Source organism: Scleropages formosus, chromosome 22 (genome assembly GCF_900964775.1).
Source record: "Scleropages formosus chromosome 22, fSclFor1.1, whole genome shotgun sequence".
NCBI lineage: Eukaryota > Metazoa > Chordata > Actinopteri > Osteoglossiformes > Osteoglossidae > Scleropages > Scleropages formosus.
The window spans coordinates 22156484-22179335 of record NC_041827.1 but is presented as its reverse complement, the minus strand read 5'-3'; the positions used below and the strand labels follow the sequence as shown (position 1 = coordinate 22179335).

Here is a 22852-nt window from a genome sequence, read left to right as displayed (position 1 = left end):
ATAACCTGAGTCTATAAACTGGGGTTGAGCTGAATGTGTCGATTGGATCGGGGTTTATTGGAATGCACCGTTACACTGTCATATGGGGCGTATATCATCATGTTCATGTTCAGCGATTGGTGATATGAACAGGATGGGGGGGGCTCCGCAAGTCTCCATCGAGTACAGTAAATTCATCATGTCTTTATCGCCACCTTAATAGCTTCTCAAGGATGGGTCTATAGCATAGCATGAAATAGAGCTTGGTGTAAATCTGTTTAAATTTAAATGAGATGTCACTGTCCCGGGGTGAGGGGGGGGGAAAGGACCGGGACAGCATCACAGTCCTTCTACTCTACAGGAAACAAAAGGTGTCCATGGAGTGCCTGCCAAAAGTTTGAGTACATCTACTGAAACTCTTTCTCCCCTTCAGGAGAATTAGTTTGAGCAGGGAATGAAATGCCGTTGACGTAGCTCAGCTCTTCTGCAGCAGGACCTAGAGAGGCAGGACAACTGTGTGCAGCGTTACCTTCACTCTCGTAAACAGTTCATTGCACAAAACCTGGTCCTGTTGCCCAGGTGTGCTCAAACATTTGGCTGGTGATGCATGTATGTGCAAAGCAAGGAAACCCAGCAGGCAACGTAGTGGTTAGCGTTGTTGACTCTGGGCTGGGAGGTCATGGGTTCAAGTCGCATTTCCTGCTCTCTGACCATTGAGCACAGTGCTTACTGTAAATTCCTACAGTCATAATTATCCAGCTTACCCATTGCTAATCAAATGAGTAAATTACTGTAATTGCTTAACATTGTTGGTTATTTTGGAGGAAAGCATCAGTTGAACAAAGAGATACAAACCCAGGGATATTCAAAAAAGTCTACCTTGGTTGTTTTATTTGTTTAATTCCTCAGTTACTATGTTTTTGCTATTAGTTGCTTCCAAGCAGAGCTTTTCGGTTTGGAAGCATGGAGCAGAGATGCTGGTGATTCAGTCAGATGGGCAGCGAACAAACGCAGAGGCAGGATGGTGGGGAGAGGGAGAGAGAAACAGAGATGTGTATGAGGAAATGAGGAGTGAGATGGAAAGGAAGTGATCTCTTTCACACACGGGGGACCATCGCTGTGCAGCTTCATTCCGCACTTTGTTTTCATCCCTCCTGTCCCAGCCGGCCAGCACCCCCCCACAGCGTCATTCAGACCTGTAACCGTGTCGTCTCCATCCCTCCCTTGTGTGTCCACAATCGGACGCCAGCAGGTTGTGAGGTTCACCTGGAAGGTGACCTAGTCGGGACTGGGCCAGATCGCCTCCCTTTGACCCCGTGTTCCAGTTTTTTAGGTTTGCGTTTCCATCTCGTAGGGGGGGTGAGGGCGGGCTTTAAAGGGCCGCCGGTGAACAGGTGACGAGCTGTCACCACAGTGATCAAAGCAGGAGGATTCCTTCTGTGTGCGCTCACACACGTGCGCCGTTGTCACACACCCAGTGCCACGCGAAGCAGGTCTGTGGTTTCTCCCTCTGCTCCATTTGATGTGAGACGCCACGTGTGGGAAGGACGCGCCTCCTCTTCACTTCTTCATTGGACCAGATAGCATCAAAAGCGAAAGCGATGCAGACATATTGGATAATATTATGAGTTCTGTCTGGCACACGTGGTGGATATATTACAGGTTCTTCGTTATTTTATGGAAACATTTGAAGCTTTATTTCAAATCCTATCAGGCCCAGGAGCTGCTGCTCAAAACCCTGTTGTTTGGGGTCCTTTCGTGGTGATCAGGTGCAGGAAAATATACAACATGTAAAATTCACGGTAAGGTACCCTGCTGAGAGAAGTGCTTTCGATTATTTATTTGAATAATTTAATTAAAAATACCTCTAATGGAAAGCGAGATAGATAGGTTTTACACTGATGCTCTGAGAGCTGCATTCCATATACTGGTCTGCCCTCCCCACCCTGCACACACACACACACACGTATGCACACACACCCCGGAATAATTAGATTTAGATGTCCCTTGAGAAATACATTTAAAAGGTATTTTTTTTTATCTTGCGCTAAAAATACGTCCCAGTAGCTTCTCTCATTTATTAGCTGGATTCACTTCGCCAGTCCACAGCTCCCTCAGAAATTGCTTCGAGCCGTTAACACAACGGCATTTTACTTACTTACGTCCAAATGTGGAAATGTTTATTTTGCCGCAGTGGATCTGACTTTGTGGGGCGCCATAATGCGGTGTTGTGTGTGGGTGTGCTCTGCCGGCCGACACTCTAGATCACCCCAAGTGTCGGACAGGGGTCACCCTGGTCTGCGTCAAAAAACGGCGCCAGTCATCCTGCCCATCAAAAACATGAAGAAAATTGCATTTTCAGTTCCTGTTGTCATCTGAGTAATACGGAGATTCAGGAAGCTGTGCCAGGCAACCAGCGTGGTAAAACCATGGGGTTCCTCAGTGAAATCCTTCCACTTCACTTTAAAATCAACTTGTACTTTAGGTGTCAGTTTTAGTCAGTTATTCGTTTTACCGACGTTGGTCTTCAAAGTGGCATAATGTTAGGCAACACATAATGATTCACCCCTTTATACGGCTGGGTAACCCCAGTAGCTTTATGTGAGACTATTATTATTATTATTATTATTATTATTATTATTAATTTATCTGACAATTTTTCTCAAAGCAACCTACACTGGTAGGATTTTATTCTAAGCTGCTTACAGTGATTTACCCATTTGTACCGCTGGATAATTTTCACTGCATCAATTCAGGGTAGGTAAGGTGGGATTCAACCCTAGGCCCTTCTAGTGCAAGGTAATGGCTCCACACACAGATCCACCTGCTCTCCCCACGTGCAGCAAATCCACACAGGCATCAATCAACGTCGAATTCTGTTTTAATGATAAATGTGTCAATTGTGGCTGTGAGGCAGATGTTTACAGGGTCAATTTTATACCTTGTTTTTAATTCGACATAGAAGAGAACCAGGTGACAACAACTCAGAATTGGTTCGCCAAGAAAACGCAGATGAACAGAGATGCTGGAAGATTCGGCATAAGGGCTGATTAAGTTTGAAAAAAGTGAAGAGATCTTCCAAAATTCACTGAATCATGATGCGGGTAAAACATCCACTTCTCTAGGGAAGAAATTTAAACACCGGAGTCAATCACATGTTTGCGGTGGGAACTTCTGTTGTGCACCGTAGTAATGAAATACGTTTCCAAGCCAGATGTGTAAGAACAATCAGCAGAACCCCATCTCAAAACTCTGAAACTTGACTGTAGTAAATGTCTGTGGGAAATGTCTTGTCTTTTATCTGACTGTGACATCCTCCACACCAGGCATCTGAACCTGTAAAACTAATGATCTCTAGTTTTAATCTATGAATTGTACGTGTTTTATTCTTGTCCTGTACGTCTACAGTGTATGTGCTCAGCCCAGATGTTGAGCGCGGTGATACGGTTGTACCCGGTCCGGTGTGTGGCCGACAGGTTCTACGCCGTTTTAACATCCTTGCCATGGCGCCCTCTTTTCCTCAGCCCGCTTGACAAAAATCACAACAAACGTTCTTTATGCGGCTGAATTATGCAGAGCGGCGTCTAACAAAGAATTGGGTGTGGAGAACGAGGCGCCGCATGCTTGTGAATGTGTCGTCGAGCGTTAGCCGTTACGGCGCCATTCGGCCACGTCCCCGGAGGCAGCGAGAATTCTGGGACGGACCGCCTCCCTCCCTGCGCGGTCATGGCGCCCTGCTCCCTGGCTTCTGCGTGAATTGCCCGAATGGGAAGGACGGAGGTTTTCCCCCCGTTCCTCGCAGATTTACGGGAGGTTATATTTAGCGTTGACGCTTTGAAAGATTATGAGGCACTTCTGCAAAGAATAAATACAGCGAGTGGCGCTCCTGTTTGGGGGAAACGCTCTTATGAACGTGGCCTACTAATCTGGCGTCGGCGTCTCCTGCTTCCTCAGAGCGATGGATCTGCGAACCTCTCTCCCTCCCTCTGAGTGCCACTATCTATCTATCTATCCGCTGCGTTTGGAGGAAAGTGGGCCGAGTTACTGCCACGGTTTTGGCCTTAAATAAATAAAAAAAAAAAAAAAACAACAAAAGGGAACCAGAAATAATTATCCAGTTTGGGAAGAGAATGCTGGCCTGTATGCCAGTAGTGGATCCCCAGCCCCGGTCTCAGCGGTAGCAGTTTGTTTTGTTTAAAAGCTCCGCTGCCACCAGATGGACACCTGCCATGGAACAGTGGGTCAGTCATTAGCCCTTGGCAGGGGGCTCAGGTTTGTTGTTTATGTTGGGCCCGGGTTTGGGGAGGGGGAGGTGAAGGGGGGTGGGGGTTGGGCCTTGCGTGGGCTCTAATCGAATTTACCGCGCCCGGGACTTGGCCTCGGCCTGCCGTGGATGAACGGCACACTGGACCCCTTTCTCCTTGCCAATAGCACCACCGGCTTGTCGCCCTGCCCCTCGCTTTTTACCCACCCAAAGAATCCTGCACAACTTGCAGCTTTTTCACTTCAGGTGTCTTAATCTTGTCAGACAGTATGAAACGCTTACATTTCACTTTCGAGTTTTAAATTGTCCTCTGTTCAGTTGAACCCCCCCATCCCCCACCTTTACGTCTAAGCCAAGAAAAAGCGAGAAACCATGGAAACGAGCTCAGGCCTAAATATACAGTGAGGCCTTCCTCTCCTTTCCCTCGCTGTGCTCTTTCACTAGTCAAGGAGCAAGTGGTTGAATACGTACTGGGCTCAACATACATTTTTTGTGTTTGGTTGTTCTCGGGGCTTCCATGTTTTGCATTTTAACGGCCCCATCGTATTTTGCATCCGTCCAGTTTTAGAAGACATCACGGAAACAAAGGAAGTAAATGTCTGTTTAAAATATCTTTGTAAATGGTATTCATAGCAAGGCAATCAGAGTGGAATCATATGGAATGAAACATTCTTACAAAAAAGGGCTCCAACAGAAAGAAATTGCCCAAAAAAACAAGATTTTGGCCCTGTTTTACTTTGTTTTCACAAATTTGGGCACTTTATAACGAGAAAATGATTTTAAGACAGAAGTGCAAATGGCACAAGTGGTGACATCATGTGGTGCTTTTATTATGATGATGGTCATTGTGTTGAATCAGATTTTCTATATTTACTATAATTTACTATCCACTTGTCCATTGGACAAGTATCTGACCTGTTCTACCAGTCTGTGGAAAATTTAAGCAAATTACTTGTCCTTAACAGTCGGGCAATTAATACTGTCGAACTCTGAGATCAGTGAAGTGCCACACTGTAAATGGAAATGGTTATGGAAAGAATGGAGAATAAAGTGAATCGAGAAGGAGCAGCCAGGGACCGACCGCTTTCTGGAAGTGTCGGGGATCAGGGACAGGAAGTCACCAGAAGGGAGGCGGTTTGGGGAATCTGTCTTGGTGTCATGTGGGAGTCTCTGTTGGTTCTCAAAATAAATGGCCAAGGCACATGAACGAAGCTCAAACTGTACAGTACCAGTCGAAAGTTTGCGTACACCTGGATAATACCTGTATGGGACAAACTGGACAGAAGTCTTCAACTTTATTCAGTTTGTTTTTATTGATAGACCTGAACAAAGTTGCTGGGAATGACCCAGTGTTTCAGGGTGTGAGAAGCAACAATTATAGTTCCATATCTGGATGAGTGTGCTGGCAGTTGAGGAGAGGAAAACAAAAAAAAAAAAAGAAAACTCCAAATGGAAAATCAAAAGAAAAAATCAAATTCCGATGTTCCAGGTACCGGGGCTCACTCCGTTCATCATTTACATTTACGTTTATTTATTTAGCAGACGCTTTTCTCCAAAGCGACGTACATCTCGGTGAAAATACAGTTTGAGCATCAGCACATTAGTGTTGTGACTTGTATGGATAGTCTCAGATAAAAAATACTTGTACAGCTTTCAGACTGAGCTGTGCACTGTGGAAGCTAAATTTGTTTTCCACGGGTGTGGTATGCAAAGAGGGAAAGCAAAGCAATCCACAGGGGTCCCGTGTCTCTGGGAGTTTCTGCAGAGCAGCTGGCAGCCCTCATGTTATTCCCCAAATGCCTCAAAATAAATATAACACTAAATTCAAAACTGCTTGGTTCCAGTATGTGTACTCAAACTTTTGACACATTTCCAGTGGAGCGAAGAGGCTCAATGATGGAAAAGGGACTTAAAAACAGACAGGTACCAAAGATAGTGGCAGAGCAGCTAAGGACTGTGAAAAGAGACCACCCCCCCCCAAAGACTTTAATACTACAGGGCATTTCCTCGTGCCCCGGTGTAATACAGGGCTTCTCGCTGTACTACAGCAGTGTAAAGCTGAACTCTGACAACGCAGACATTTGGAGCGGGTTTACCCCGCGTGCCTTAACCTGCTATTCCTCACAGTTTAAAGAAGTTGAGCACCTGGTGACTTTATTTACTGCCCTGCGGGGAAGGTTGCAGCCAGTGTGAGCTGAATGAAGGAAATGATTCCCTAAATGTCTGTGGAGCTGTAATAATGGAGCGCCTCTCTTTATGAAACATAATAACAAACACACTTCATGCCTCCAGTCTTAATTGTTGAAAAGGAATGAATAGGCTCCACGAAAGGGATGCTAATTTATTCCCCATGTAATGATGCAACGACGGGCAAGCGAGTCAAAGTTAGAATAGGAGGACGTGTTTGTGTGAATATTTTTCCATGGTTTGTCATCCGCGGTGCATGAATTATTCAGGGGAAGCGTGGTAAAGGAGTGAATAAATTCCCCCTGTCTGAGGTGTGCTGCGTTTGTCATTGGCCTGCATGCATCTCCACCGGTGAGCTCGGGAGTCTGGCAGGGATGTTTACGCAGCACTGGCTGTGTCCGTCCGTCCGTCCGTCCATCCATCCATCCGTCCATCCATCCATCCATCCATCCACCCACCCACCCACCCATCCAGTCCCTTGTCCGTCCATTGAATGTCCCAGCAGAGGCCTCGATTCTGACACTGTGATTGGCGGAGAGGTATGTTCCCTGCCGTCGGGAGGTGGGGCGGCACTCCGATGGGGGTGTGGCAGGCCCGTTAAAACGAATGGATGCCTTGGCTGCGGTTCGGGCTCCCTGCTGACAGGAGTTTGACTTTCATCGGGCACGCTCTGACAAGCCCGTTCACTGGGGAGTGTGCTGGGGAGACAGCTGGGAGCACATGGGACCCTGATGGTGAAGACGAGTAGGACACGCGAGGGATGGAGCCCAAAGCCAACGGCTTCAGCTGGGAGAGGAAACGTCTCGTCTGATCTCTACAGGGCGCCATGTTTCTTTAGAACATGGGCTGCGAGGTAATAACGCGATGCGGAGGGGAGCTTGGGACGCACACGAGGCAGACAGGCTTCCCCAGATCCAGCTACTCCTCTGGCTCGGGCCTCTTCTCTACTTCTGCAGGTCCTCGGCTCCGCAGTGCTGCTGTATTTACTTGTCTCTCCTGTTCTGTCTCCTACTGTCCATCTGCTTTCCTCCTCCTCCTCCTCAGTGTGCCCCTCTTTGTCTTCCCTACATTATTCTGTCTGCTAGACCTCCTTGATTTCAGGTTGATTGTCGGATGACGTCCTCTGCTGGGGGAGAATCTCTTGATGGGGTGTGTGTGTGTGTGTGTGCGTGTGCGTGTGCGTGTGCGTGTGCGCGTGCGTGCGTGCGTGCGCGCGTCTTGTGTGCATGTACAGTGGGTGGACTTCTGCAACAACAGCCACAGAAATGTAGCTGGACTGGGGGGAGTAATGCAACTGTTGATGGACTCTCCGACAGAGCTCTGCACGACTCTAAAAGCCTCCCCATCCCTCATTAACCTCGGGGTGGAGGGGGGGGCTCAGACATTGATGCCCAGCTTTTGTATTCTAATGAGCGCCAGGAAGTCATCTGCTATTTTGGGTCCACGTCTTCCTCTCTTCCTGACCTCTTCATTCCCCCCCCCCCCCCCCCCCCCCCTTCCCTTCCTGTGAGTTTTGGCTAGCATCCCCCTCGCCACCCCTCGACGTTGCCTGGGGTCAGTCGAGTGCCCGGATGCGACCTCTCCACCCTCGGCCAATCTGCTGAGGGTGCGTCCAGCACCGCCCGATAATATCTTAAACAGCTGAAATGAGCACTTTGGGTGGTAATCACTGGCGAGTGCCGATTTGATTAAGACACCCGGGCCCTCGTCTGCAGGAGAGCTGATTGGGACTGTTGTGCAAATTCCCTTTCGAATATGAATTAAGGAGGAGCGCAGGAAGAGGAGGGGATGAAGAGATGGGGGGCAGGAGGTTTCGGGGGGGGGGGGGGGGGGGGGCTGTCGGCCAGAGGGAACTAACAGATGGCCAGAGCCAGCAGTGGGGTCAGATTCGACTTCCAAGGCATGAGGAAGGAGTTATTTTTTCCACATCCCGACTGGCCTCCCTCTTGCCAACACTGCCGCTCCCCACCCTGATTCTCCAGACGAGGGGCGATCATTACTTCCAATTATGTTATTATGTCGGGCGGTGTCGCCCTGTGTTTGGAGCACACGTACCCGGTGCTGTCGTCAGCCGCCACGGCTGCTCTCCTTGTGCTAATGAAGGTCCCCTTCCTGTAGTTCTCTCTCAGCTCACAGGCACGCGGCTCTGAACCGGAGACCTCCTGTCCGCTGAACCCCTGAGATGTTAATAGCGGCCTGATGAAGACAAGCTGGAGCTTCTACAGGTGTCCCTCTTTACGGGAACTCGCCGTTACTCTGTCTCATATTACGGCAGCGGGAGGCGCAGTGGTTACAGCCAGCGAAAGACCGGGCTTGAACCACATCTCCTGTTCTCGTACCCTTGATCCAAGGCCCTTACTGTGAACTGATACAGTAAAAATGACCCAGCTGCATAGATAGGTACCATAATTGTAAGATTTTTTTTTTTTGAATCTCAGCATTTTAAGCGAAGGCTGAGCAAAAAAAACGGTTTGCAGTGAACAACTTCACTCCTAAAAGTACAGGAGTGTCACCGTGCTGAAAGGGTATGGTCTCGACACTCGTACCCATGGTGAAACTAAACTGGGTGTGTGAGGCCTGCACCAACACAGGTCCCGCTTTGTTTCAGATGCCATGGCCTTCGAATCTCGAGAGGCTTCGTCATCACCTTCGTTTTGCTCACCTCTAAAAACCCAGCTATGGTACTGGCAGCATGAAGGAGGCTGGGGGTTAAGGATGAGGGTCAGGGTTGGCGGTGAGGGTTATCAGTTAAAACGTGGTTCCCTGAGATGAACGTGCCTGAGATCAACCAGGACACGTGAACTGAAGGTCTCAATATTGCTTGTTTTAGGGGGAAAAACTGATGATGGATGTGTCTCATTAGCCAACGTGGCGAGGACGGCAGCTCAGTGATCAGGTTTCCATATTCCTGCTCCGGTGTATCGGACATATCACCAGTAGGGACCCTGCAGTTGGCCTCAGTCTGAGTTTCCGCAGATGAAACATGTCTGCCGAGTGGTGATACTCCGAATAACGGTGACCTTGACAGAGGAGGCAATTAATTAGCATCGAACTGACATGCACTGTGCTGTCTGTAGCGGATCAATGGGGACGGAGGGGGACAGCGAAGGAAAGGGGCACCTGATTGAGTATTGAGAAGTAGATGGATGGCGTGGAAAGTTTCATTCTCTTCTTGATTCAGTGTCACCACAGCCTCAGCCTGACCCCGGAACCCAGAACTGCTTTAACTTGAGAAGCACTTTATCTCTCCTGTTCCGTGGGGCGCTCTGTGGTTGATGGGCAGTCTTTCACGTTGCGAGTTGCAGATGGGGTAAGAGATGAGTGGAGGCTGACTTGATGACCGCTTGCATGGATTTTACCATTGGGGCGGGCCTACGTTCCTTTCTTCCGCGTGTGTTCGGACTGTCGGAAGAAACCCACGCGAAACAATACGGGCAGAATACACCGACTCCAAATAGGCTGAATCAAATTCAAACCCACCTCTGAAACCACAGCCCAGGAGATGTGAGGCACCAGTGCTACCCGCTGTGCCACCATGCTGCTGTTCTCATTGACTGCTAGTTCAGCCCCGCCCTCTGCCACCCCCTCCAGGCAGGCATCCAATGGAAAGAGTGCGGCTGCTCTCCCTGCATCTCCCTGCAGCGCCTGCTTCTCAATTGTTTGGCACGACAGTTGTTATCACTGCCACTGAGGGGCAGCGGGGGGCAGGGAGCGTTGAGGCCGAATGTATCATCTGAGCCGCAACACAAATGCCCTTCAATGCGGGTGCTGGATGGAGATCTGACGAATTCTAATGCTCTTGCCTGAGTGCCTGAGCGAGGATGGTTCCGTATCCTTCTCGCATTTGGATGTGTTTGGCCACTTCATGCTCCCCCAAAAAGGGCAAGTATAAAAGAGGGGGGAAAAAATCAAGGTTAAGCAAACCAATGGCAAATCTTCACATTTATCCGACACTTTTCTCTAAAGCTTCTTGATTTATGATTTATCCTTTTGTATAGCTGAAAGATTTCTACAGTATCAATTCAGGCTAAGTGCTTTGAAGGGTACTACAGCAGAAGGTGGGATTTCATCCTGTGACCTCCAACTTCAGAGGCAGCAGTTGTCAACTCTATGCCACCTGCTCCCCAGAATGTAATATTATCATACAACATAAATATAGTACATATACAGTATAGTTATACTGCATAAACTATATGTATAGTTTTGATTAAATTAGAGATGGACTGGCACCCCATCTGGGATTTTTTCTGCCCAGCATAGTGCCCTGTGCTTCTGTGGCACCAGATGCCTGCGCTCCTATCATAGGATAATGTTTGACAGTGAGTGAGTGAGTGATCTCTGTAAAGCCTGAATGCCACAATATCCGTTCTGGCTGAGATCGACATGGGTACCAGCCCCATACCATCACACTGTCACCGCCAGGCTGGACACTGGGAACCAGTCCTTTATCATCACACTGTACCTCCTAGCTGGACAGTGGGAAACACACATGCAGAACTCATTCGCTCACTCTCTCTGCGTCTTAGAAATACTTGCTGCTCGAACTCTGAAATGTAGCATTTTGCCTTATCAATCCATAAGTTCGACTTGCACTCTTCAAGCATCCAGTGTCTGCATGTTTTGGCCCAAGCAGGTCTGGTTTCAAGCAGCTGTACTGTACGTATAACTGTATCGATGAGACTATTGCAGAGTGCTTATCGCGTATGATGATGGAAGCCTCTGAGGGGCTAAACTTTTTTATGTTTGCATACGACTTAGTTGCGTTCCTGCTTTCCATTGTTTCGCTGAAGATAATCTTACCAGTTTTCGATTGTCCCTCACTATAATTCCCTGCGATAGCATCAGGGATGGTAATCATAATCCTTCAAGAATGATTCTTTAGGCCTAATCCTGAATGCTCCATACGTTGTCTGCTTTTATCTGTTTTTCTATAAAGTGAATTTGTTTCGCTGTGGTTTGGGACCCAGTGGGGCTGGAGTTATATTAGATTTTTCTTCTCCCTCGCAGCATTTTTTCCACAGTAATGTTCAGGCAAAATGTCATCTCCAAATCTCTTCATCATAAAGCTGCATTCCTCTAATAGGAAAATTTAAATCAATTATGTCGGAATTCATTTAGCGAGGACCAGCAGGAGGGCGCGCCAGGCGCAGGCGAGGCACCTGATTTGATCACTGCAGACATTACGGTCATTGACTTTGGAGCCGAACTGCGACATCGTAGAGCAGAGGGCGCTGCGATGATCTTGACAGTTTTCTTTTACTCCATGTCTTTGAGGTTTTGTGTGCATGGAGGTGCAGGTTTGTGAAAAACTGTGGGAGTGTGAGGTCCAAACCCTGACATTAATGTCCATTGTAAAGCTACACAAGCAATGGTTCCTAGGCACCCAGGAAGGATAAAATAGGAAACAATTTATTGTATTTATAAAATATCATTGTAATATCATAATAATCTATTGCAATCATATAAACGATCATTTATAAAACAGTGAGAAAAATACAATATAAAAAAAAGATCTTTATGTTAGGGCCTGGAAGTGGCACTTGCTGAAGGTCTGTGGGGTCCTGGGACCAGGGTACCACTTCAGTTGAGGTGCCTCCTGGGGGTTCGGGGTTCTTGCCAGGGAAACGGGCAGCTGCTGCTCCTGAGCACTTAATGAAGGGCCAGTCTGTGTCAAACTCATTTTTGTTTTCAACCCACATACATCAAGGGTCACCATCTCTCTTAATAGGAATCTATATAAAGCTATCAGTGTGAAAAAGTGTGTGTGTATATGCGTGCATGGTTTCTCAGTCCAGAGAAGACAAGCCCCCCCATGCTGACTTGCCGACTGTCCTTAGTGTGTTTGTAAAGGAGCTTTTCCGCAATGGCACTGTGTGCAGCTGCCGTGTCCGCGCTCCACCGTGATTTCGGAGCGGGGTGCCTTGGCCACTTCTTACCCCCTCGCAGTGGGCTTCCTTTCCTTCTTCCTCCCAGGCTACTCCAGCTGAGCGGTTGCCAGGCAGCGTGTCGTCCGTCACCGAGCCTCGACAACTTTTGCTATGAGAGCCCGCTGGGTCGGAACATGGTCCCGTCCCGCTGCGACCCGGTACTGCATAGCTATTGTGCAGGGTTCTGGAGAAGGCCCCACCCCCCCATGGTGGCTGTTCAGAGAATTAATATTCCACTGTGGCTGCTGGAGTTCACCACGGTAGCTCTCGCTGTAACGCTGCACACCATTTTAATGAACCCCTCGGCAAGGGTGCAGCAGCACGCCGACCAAACTGACCCTGCGAGGCGATGGGTGTCTGAAGAAAATGCCGGAGACGGGTACGCAACCGCAGGCTTCGCTTTATCGTATCCTTGCCCTAGTGGGAGAAGCAAAGCATTGTGGGTCCACTTGAGTGAAGGCCCGCATCTTGAGGCTGGTGGGGGGCTGCGGGATGGCGAGAGCAGGAGGGGTTGACGGAGAATTACATAATTACATTTTCTCTTTAAAGAATATTGGCAATCGATAATGTAATTCATAGGAAAGCCATCGAGTGTCCCTTTATTGACATTCCGAGTTGTGTTCAAGCTCACGTTCAATAGAATTAAAGTTAAAAAAAAACATGTCCTTGAAAAATGTAATCAGTTGTTCATATCAAACGCTGCGTACCCACAATGCCCAGCGTGGCGGCGCATGCACTGTGAAATGTTTCAGCTGATGCTTTGTGTTGCAACACCGTTGATGTGGCACCGTTGGCGGGTTCAGACCAGAACGAATACCCCAGTGATCCCACATCTTCCACTGAAGTTTGCATTTGTTCTTGGAGCCATTGGGGCGGGGTGGCATGGGGCTCGGGGGGGTGGTTACGTGTGGGCTGGAGAAATCCGAAATGGCAGTAACCCTGGGCTCTGTCATAGCGCATTTCCGTTCAGGAGATGGATGCCTTGCGCTGCTGACTCCCACCTTGTGCCCTCACCTGCAACCGAGTCCAAAGGCCTCGAACCCCCACCTGGTCAGGGCTACCGGGGGTCAAATCCGACAAAACGGGTTTCTGCAACTCAGCTGTGAGCTGTTTTTGGTGAAATCCCTCTCATCCCAGTGGCTGACGATCCACCCTAGGCTCCAACCAAGCTCATTTATTTATTTACCTGCTTATGTGCTTTTAATTGTGCCTGGGGGGGGTAAACCCCAGATGGAGGAGATTGTGAGCGCACACATACACACACACACACACACACACACATCTGCACGTTAGATGCGGAGCTTTAAGCCAGTTTTTTTCATGTATTTGACTGGCCCAACCGGGGGGTGATCACTATCTGTGTAAAAAATCCAGTGCTGCTGTAACATTTAACCATGCCATGTCCCCTCACCCCCCCACCAGCTCTGACGGAGGGTGAGCCCACATCCCCAGGAGGAGGCGCCGCTGGGACAAGGCACCGAAGGGCGGCGGGGGAGTCCTATTGGGCCTACTCAGGTAAGGTTCCTGACACCATGACAAGGTGACACCCCACCCCCCACCCTGACTTCCACCAGAGGTCCACCTTACCCTCTTTGTAACCATAGCAACTCATTAGGTTTTCTTATGGATGTTTCTCTGCAGTAAAAGTGACTCCTGTTGTCCCTCAGAGCGATATTTGCCAAAGAGGAGCATTAATCTTTCACTGCGTTACCAAGCCCAAGGCACTAAATGATCTTTATTTTATTTATTTAAATATTTATTCTGCACATGTCTGTTCCAATAGAGCTCTACACATGGGGCCCAATAAACTGCAGTGGTCGACACTCTTGCTCATGCTGTTATGTAATGATGTTGAAACATTTCTGGTCTCCAAGCAGCTGGCTGTGCCTTTAATGGTTATTCTTTGTGGTTTTTTGACCCTGACCCTAAAGCCCTGACCCTAATCCTAAACCTTAGCTGCTAACCCTAACCCCTATCGCTAACCCTAATGGAAATGGCTCTGAAGGCCAAAGTTTTATCGAACAGTATCTCTTATCTGTTGCTGGACTGTGAAGAGGAATTTGTGGCAGGATGCCAGGCATTCATGTTACTCTTATGTTGTGCGAAGTGTGTTCTGTGTGCGTGGGTGTGTGTTGGATCGAAGCCCCGATCATACGATAGGCTGCGGGTCTCAGGTGGGTGTTTCATAGCCAGGATTGGCCTATGGCTCAGGAGCTCATTGCGAGGGGCAGATATGTCTAGGATTTGAACCAGAGGTCGGACACACACTCCGCACAGCACCTGTGATCCTTGACAAGTTACAGCCACACACCCTCGCCGTCGAAATAAGGTGGCTGTAAGCCCCTGCCTCAGCCCGTCTGCGTGGTATTAGCGGGCAGAGCGCGCAGGAAGGGTGTAGATCAGCTCTTATCTCACGGCTCCTCGACGAGCCCTGGCGCACCGGGAGGGATTTGATACGCTCTGGGAAGACAGCACTTTCCTCAGTTTGGTCAGCTGAACTAGGCAGAACATGATGTGATCAGAGTGAGTTAATTAGGAAATAACCGTGTGTGTAATCAGGAGCACCGGGAGCCAGTGATATCAAATCTTTAACTCAAAAGAGGGTCGAGTTTATGGATTTTTGCTCATGTCTGTGAGGACCAGTGAGCTGGATTCACATGTAGATGATGTACTATATTTTTAATTCTAATGTCATCATTTCACCAGTTGCCTGTAGTCTGTTGCAGAGCATGTGTGTGTGTGTGTGTGTGTGTGTGTGTGTGTGTGTGTGTGTGTGTGTGTGTGAGAGAGAGATTGTTCCCTGATGGAGTGATGTCCTGTCCAGCGTTTACCCTGCCTCAAACCCTGTTTTTCTGGGATAGACTTTGAACCACTGTGCCCTGCATTGGACAAGAGGTTAATAACAATGGATGGGCAGGAGTCCATGTACTTTGACAGTATTTGTGTAAATACATGTGTGGGCAGCAGGAGGCACAGCGATTGGAGCCATTATCTTCCAACGGAAGGACCTGAGTTCAAATTGCACTTCCTGCTCTAGTACCCTTGAACTATAGTACTTACTCTGAACCGGTACACTACTGTAGAAAAAGGGAAATCATTGCAAGTACTGTAGTGTACAAACTTAATCTTGAAAGTCACCTTGAACAAAGGTGTCTGCTAAATTAATACAGACATGTTTGTCCCAGTTTCATCCCGTCTTTAAACATGTCGGTTTCACATTTATTTTGCTGATGCTTTTCTCTGAAGTGATTGTGTTGCTACTCATTTACCGCTGAGTAGTTTTTACTGTGAGGGGATGCGGTGGCGCAGTGGGTTGGACCGCAGTCCTGCTGTCCAGTGGGTCTGGGGTTCGAGTCCCGCTTGGGGTGCCTTGCGATGGACTGGCGTCCCGTTCTGGGTGTGTCCCCTTCCCCCTCCGGCCTTACGCCCTGTGTTGCCGGGTAGGCTCCGGTTTCCCGTGACCCCGTGAGGGACAAGCGGTTCTGAAAGTGTGTGTGTGTGTGTGTGTACCTTGCTCAAGAGAACCACAGAAAGAGGTGGGATTCAAACCTGGATCCCTAGAGACGGCAGCTCTAACCACTGCGCCACCTGCTGGCCCTTGTGAGTGGGGAGCTTTCAGGAATTACTGAACTGAGCATATTAGAGGCGTGTGTAACATCAGGCTTAAACATTAGTCTCCTGCTCTTTGGTAATAATGGACATGTGGACCAGCAGTGTGTGTAGAGCTAAGCAGTGGTGTGTGTGTGGGTGTGTGTGGCTTTTATATGTCGCACCCGGTGTGTCCTGTGCTCGATGAAGGGACTGTGTTGTAAGCGGGTCAGTGCCCTAATCCTGCATTTTGGCTCTGTAGGGTCAGGACTGGCAGCTGTGATCCCGTGATATCCCCAACCAAAACGCAGCCATTCCCGCGTCCCTGCTGGGGCCCCCCCAGCTTACCCGTGCCTCTCCTGTCTTTTCGTCGCCCCCCACCCTTCCACCTCACTGTGTGTTTGACAGGGTGCGGTGTAGGTGTCGCACTAACTGTCCCCAGGCCCAACAGCCAAAGCTTTGTTGAGCTAATCTGAGGGGACGTCCTGCACGGGGTCCCTGCCTCCTTTCAGCCAACCTGCGACGCTCATCGTTATTCCGAGCTCCTGATGCGGGACGGTTCACCTTCGGGGAGCACCGTCAAGCGCAGAGACAGAGCTGGGTCTGTCTTCTTCTTGGAACCCCTATTATCCTGGTGGATGATCCCACGTTGGGTGTTTGACTCTACCCCCAGCAGCTCGCTTCCCATTGCTTTGCTGTGGTTCTCGAACCTGCGACCGAAGGCTGTTGGAGAGCACAGCCCCTCTTTTTAGTCTAGCCGTTGCACATGTGTATTCCTCCACTCGTGTGACACAGCAATGTCTGCTCCAGCGGACTGGGAGCTAGCGGGGCGCGTAGCAGTTAGCGCTCCTGCCTTGCGCTCAATGGTCCCAGGTTTGAATCTCACCGCCTGCTGTAGTACCCTTGATCGAGGTACTTATCCTGAGCTGATTCCCTTAAAATGACCCAGCTGTATAAATGGGTAAATCAGTGTAAGTTGTACTAGAGAAAAGCAACGAATAAATGTAAATATATCTATGCCGCCTTTGCATGTTAAAGTTAACAACGTCTCCTAAATGATTCATCTGCTCAGATGACGTCCATATCTGGGACGGATGAACTCGACACATGAAAAATGCAGCACTTGTAAACGCAAGACAGAAACCATATACGCATAGAGAGCCACGCAGCATCTTCATACGCTGAAATATTTGTTAGGTTTATGTAAGATACCGAGCAGAACGCAGCGGCCTAGAAATTTCGGCAGCTTCCAAACCCAGAGCTGCTGAAGTAAAGGTAACTTAATTTTGCCTCGCCGGAGACCACATTTCTATTTCTGTGTAAGGGAAATAAATATGTGTTGCTATTGATCTGGAAATGAAGTATCAACAGCTGAAGGGGAGCTTCAAGTGCCTTACTTTCCATCTGTGCTGGGCAAAGACGATAAGTCGTCTTTGTCGCATTTTTCCCCCCGAACGTTTTGCGCTTGGGTTTCGTTAAAGCATCAGAGTGGGATTGGAAATCGGACGACACGTAGCAAAAGCAAACATCACTGACGCCACTCGCCAAAGTAATTGAGAGCGAGTAGTCTTATGCCAGTTGCCGCCACCGCTCTTCTGTATTCCTCATGTATCGCCGCGTTATTCCTGTTTCTCATATATTTACATTTATTTATGCATTTAGCCGACACTTTTCTCCAAAAGAGCTTTCAGTGAACTCTCCGTAGTGTTATGAGCCCACACACCTTATTCACCGTGGTGACTTGCACTGCATCACTCCTCCACACATCAGTGGAACACACACACACACTCTCACACAGTGGGGGAACCTGAACAGCATCTCTTTGGATTGTGGGAGGAAACCAGGGCACCCAGAGGAAACCCACACAGACATTTACATTTATTCATGTAGCTGACAGTTTTCTCCAAAGCAACTTACAATGTTAACTACTAGAGTAGTTCAGGATAAGTACCTTGCTCAAGGGTACTATAACCAGAGGTGAGGCTTGAACCTGCAACCTTTGGGTCTAAAGGTAGTTGCTCTAACCACCACGCTACCAGCTGTCCTTACAGGCAGACTGAGTGGGGAGTGAACCCACGTCCTCTCGTACCTCCCAGGTGCGGTGAGACAGCAACGCTACTTGCTGTGCCACTGTTCCGCCCATTATTATATTAATTTTTGAAGCCCTCATGTGTCTTGACACTTGCGATGTGCGAGAGACAGAGGTCGACTTGGGCTGAAAAACGAAGCAGGAGATCGCAGTCCTGGATGCTCTGCCAAGGAGCGGTCCAGCCAACTGGAGATGTGTCGCGCCATTTTCCTCCGCAGCCCCCGGCCCTTTGAACAGGCCTCGGAAAAATAAAGATGGGAACTGATGATATAGAGGCTTTTCAGCAGCGTATTACTGTAGTAAATTAAGTGCAGTTATTTCTTCCTTTTTCATTATATGAACAGCCACTAATAAAAAAAAAATTAAAATCCATCTTTAAAAATCCCTTTAAGGCATATGAAGAATTTAAATGTGTAAGGTGGGTTTGAATCTGTGTGACATGAGGAAGGGGCCAGTGCTGCAGCAGGCTGCGATTTCCCTCGTACCCGAGACCAGGGGATGGGTGGATCCCTTTGTGGCTCTTATGTGTTTTTATCAACAGATCTTTTAGTTAATGTTTAACTGCTACTTGGCAAACCAATGATGTTTGCAGCATTCTAATTTCCAGAGATCTGTGTGTGTGTGTGTGTGTGTGTGTGTGTGTGTGTGTGTGTGTGTGTGTGTGTGTGTGTGGCTGAGGTGGGTCACTGTCCTCCATCTGCTGTGTCTCAGTGTCAGAGCAATTGATTGGGTTTCCCACCTCTACACATGCTGTCTCTCACTTTAAACACCCAGGTTTGAATCCCCCCCACCGCTGTCCTAGCCTTGACCAGGGTACTGACCCTAAGTTGATAGAGTAAAAAAGATCCTGTTGTATAAACGGGTAAATCAGAAACATACACTTGTATGAGGCATCCTGCTGCAGGTCCAGCCCACGGACGCCACGTGTTAATGCAGCTTTCGATGCAGTCTGTTTTCTTGCTCTGTGCATTTGCGTTTCCATGGCAACGTAACATGCGAAAACACTGTTCATGACAGTGGAGCAATTCCGGAGTTGTTTAACTTGCTAGAGAACATCCTCCCGGCATGGACTTCCACGAGTCATCTTCCTCGAGGGCAGCTGAGGACCCGTGAGCCGACGGAGCGCCAAGCAGCGTGTCCCACGCAGCAGTGCCTCTGACACCTTTACACCTTGGTAACACCCGGCTCTCTCTCTTTATTTTATTTTACTGCATAACTGCTGAACGCAGCCTAATGATTACTGAAATAAAAACAAATTGACTCTGTTCTCTTTATTTCTGAACAATTCTGTAATTTCAGAAGAAGGGGAATGAGTGAAAATACCAAGCAGAGAGGCATTTTTCTGGAGCGGCATCCAGCGAGCAATGACGGACGTGTTCGTTTAAACATGGGTGCCCCGCCCCCCTTTCCCAGCCCCCGGTAGCAGGGAAAATTCAGCTGGCTCATTTCACCAAAGCAAGTTGCAGTGATTTACCTGTTCATACAGCATCTTTACTGTATCAGTTCAGGGAAAGTACTTTGCCGAAGGGCACTGTAGCGGGAGGTGGGATCTGAACCTGAGTCCTGCAGCTCTAACCACCGCGCCCCCTGCTGCTCATGGTTTCTTGGATGTATTCTGGTGTGCACCGCAGCGGTACGCCAGGCCCAGAACCGCTGGCTGGTCTCTTGGCTCTGCGGAGACGGGCCGCCACATCTGGCCCGGGTCTGAGCTAATGGGGCAATTTACCATGCAGCCAATAGTAATCGAATGTGAGTCGGTGCTGTTGGAATAATCTCTCCTTTTCAGAGTGTAACCCCGGGGGCCCGGTGCCCCGTCTGGCAGGTAGGCACATCCTGCAGATGAACCATGTAGGTCACATGGAGGAGAGGGGTGCGGCGGGGACGTGGGACCTGATCACAGCACCTGCCACCGGAGGGCAATATCAGTGGCTCGGCCAAGCAGCTCCATGTTTGCAGAGAGGCGCTCTGCTTCTCTTCGCCGTTTTGCCCTCCCTCTCCTGGGACTGGGGTCCAAGCAAAAGGGCGCGCAGCAGCAGCTCTAATGAAAAATGGCTGATAAATTTGGAATGTAAATAGTCCCTTGCTGCTGCTGCCGCGGAGCTCAGTGACGCAGTTATTCCTTGGCGCTGCCCAAACATACCTTCCGGCGGGTGAAGGGAACACGGGGAGGTGGTGAGGGTATAGAGTATTTACAGTGTGGAGACTCAGCAGCGGGGCGGGAAAGGGAAGAGGGTGGGCGCTGTGAACATGGCCATTTGAAGTGTCTTTGCATTAATGAGGCAACAGGTGGCATCACGGTTAGAGCTGCTGCCTTGCAAGCGAGGGTTCGAATCCCACTACTGCTGTAGTACCCTTGATCTGGGTAAATACCTTGAGCTGATAGAGCAAAGACTGTACAGCTGCATACTGTAAATAGACAGATGGACAGACAGGTTTATTATACAGATGTCACAGTGTTTGTTGCCATGGAGAAAAGCATCAACTACAGGAATCTGTGTAAATGTGTTGTAGCTACTGGCTCATCTCTACCAGCACCCCCCCCCCCCCCACCCCCTGGGCACAGCTGCTAACACTTAAGTGTAAGGTATTGATTGACCACTGATGGATTTGGCCTCCTCTGTAAACTGCATTATTCACTCTGCTGTGGTTAACAAAGGTGGAGGGATGTGAGCTTTGCTTTCGCCGATGACGCGGAGAGGAGTTCTGGTGCGGCAGGTCCAGGCGGTCGTGGAGGAAGCGTCGTGCACTGGGATTAACTGTTTAAATAATAGATCTGAAAAGGAGACGGTGCCGGCAGGTAGGACGGGGCGAGTCGCACCGGGAACAGTCCGTCACGAGGAGCTTCGTCAGTGACGCTCCGGCAGAATTTTTGTGGGCCCGACACCTTTGATCGCTGATGGGCTGCAGAATTCCCACCAGGGTAAATTTTGATTAATGCTCGTTTCAGGTGTAAATAAGACGAGGGAATTAACCACACTTGCACTTTTTTTTTATAGCAGCTTATTAGAAAGATGTCAAGCGATGGTTCAAAGGGAGGCGAATGGGTCTCAAATGTGGTTAATTTGTCCCGTCGTCGGCAGCGGCATGCGGGCACGGCGTTTCGGAAGAAGCGGGTCAAACGGTGGCCGAGTCCGGAGCTCGCAAACAAACAGCGGAAGCGGGAGAAACCGAAGAACGACGCGTTGGTGGCGTTTGGCGTTTTATGGGCAGCGTGCGCAGGGCCCCTTGGAGCAGCTGGTGCAGAGGCTTCCGGCGAGGCTAAACTGGGGCCGTTTACTGTTTACGGGGGGCGTTTGATAGCCTAATTCATAAATACCAGGAGCTATTGTGCCGAGCCCAGGGAGAGGTGCTTTACAGCTGCGCCCGGCTATGGTTTCATTCCGCCGCCCCGTTATAATGCGGCAAATGGATTAGCCGGAGACCCACATTCTGAAATTGATTAAAGTTTATTTAAAGCTTGTGTACAAGCAGCCATTTTTCATAACTGCACGGTAATATTGCCACACAGTGAGACTCGTGGGAGGCTCTTTGGGCATAATTTTTCTCATAAAGCAAGGTTTTATATCACGCTCGGCCCCAGCCGACCCATCTCTGCGTATGTGTGTGTTTTTGTGTTTGTGCGTGCACATGTATGTTTGCAGGACAGAGTGCGACGTCGCTCCGTGTGTTTGTCTCTTTGTGAGATTGTGGATATCGTGTTTATGTGTGATTACAGAGAGGAACCCTTAAGGCCAAAGCACCAGGGTCACCGTCTTGTCGGACAGTTGGGACCTTGAAGACCCTGAAAGCACGATCCGACCAAAGAAGCGTGCGTTCAAGGGCGGATGCCGAACTGCTGAAGGGCCCTGGGCTCCAGCAGCAGGGCGTTGGCCTTGTAGCGGGTAGTAGCTGAGCCGTCGGCCTGCGGTGGCGCTTTCTGGTGTAATTTCACAGGCTTCGAAATGAAGGGCCCTCGTGGGTGATCAGTTGCTCCCTGGTAACACGCTGCTCTGCCGAGAGCGATGCGTCTAGGTCTTTGGTTTAAGGGGCGGCGGCGGCGGGGGGGGATGACTTGGAGCAGTTGACACGCAGTCCCAGAAAACAAGGTCCTGCTTGCGGAGTTAATGAATCGGAGAGAAGGGCGCTCTCTTCGGCTGCCCGCTGGCCGTTGTGGTGGAATAATGAGATCTTCTCAGCCTCGGAGAGGAAAAGGCCCAGAGGAGACACCAAAGCTGGAGTCATGTCTTCATTGTTCCCCTGCTCCCTCTTTGGCTAGTAATGACTTCAGCTGGTGACTCAGGCACCACAGAAAGCTGTGAAGGGCCTGCTGTGAAGCTGGAGACAGTCTCAGGTGGCAGGATAGAGGAACAGGGGGGCAGATATTCTCTACAGATGGCTCATATTTGGAAACCTTATAGTCTCGTAGGTCTTAGGTGATGGAGATGGCTTAGATAAAAGGTAGGGGAGGTTTCAGAAAGAATAGCCACACTGTTTTGAAATAGCAAGGTGGCAACGAGAAGGTGGAGAAGGACTTAAGATGAAAAGGTGCGGATTTTTTCAGCTGAGATGACGGTTGAGGGTTTAGTTGAGGTGTAGAAGGTATGAGATGGTGCAGGTAACTTCAGATAGAAAGGTGCAGATTTCTTTAGATGAGAAGATGGAGGTGGCTCTAGGTGGTGAAGATGGCTTTTGATGAGAAGATGCGCGTGAATTCTGTTGAGGTCTGCAAAGTTTAAGATGCATCCGATGGATGACTTTAGATGAAAAGGTGCAGACGTCCCTTGAGGAGAACGTGGACGTGGCTTTAGTTGGAATGATGGGGGTGGCTTATGATGAGAG

The 22852-nt window shown here is 49.2% G+C and overlaps 1 protein-coding gene across 2 annotated transcripts in view; it reads left to right on the top strand.

The window, feature by feature from the left end:
- The window catches only part of LOC108923360 (receptor-type tyrosine-protein phosphatase gamma-like), a 209330-nt gene that overhangs the window by 35030 nt on the left and 151448 nt on the right, over positions 1-22852 (top strand). For both annotated transcript variants that reach the window (XM_029247989.1, XM_029247988.1), the window contains exon 2: positions 13780-13872. In XM_029247989.1, coding sequence (XP_029103822.1) covers positions 13780-13872 — 93 coding nt within the window. The remainder of the gene's footprint in view (positions 1-13779; positions 13873-22852) is intronic.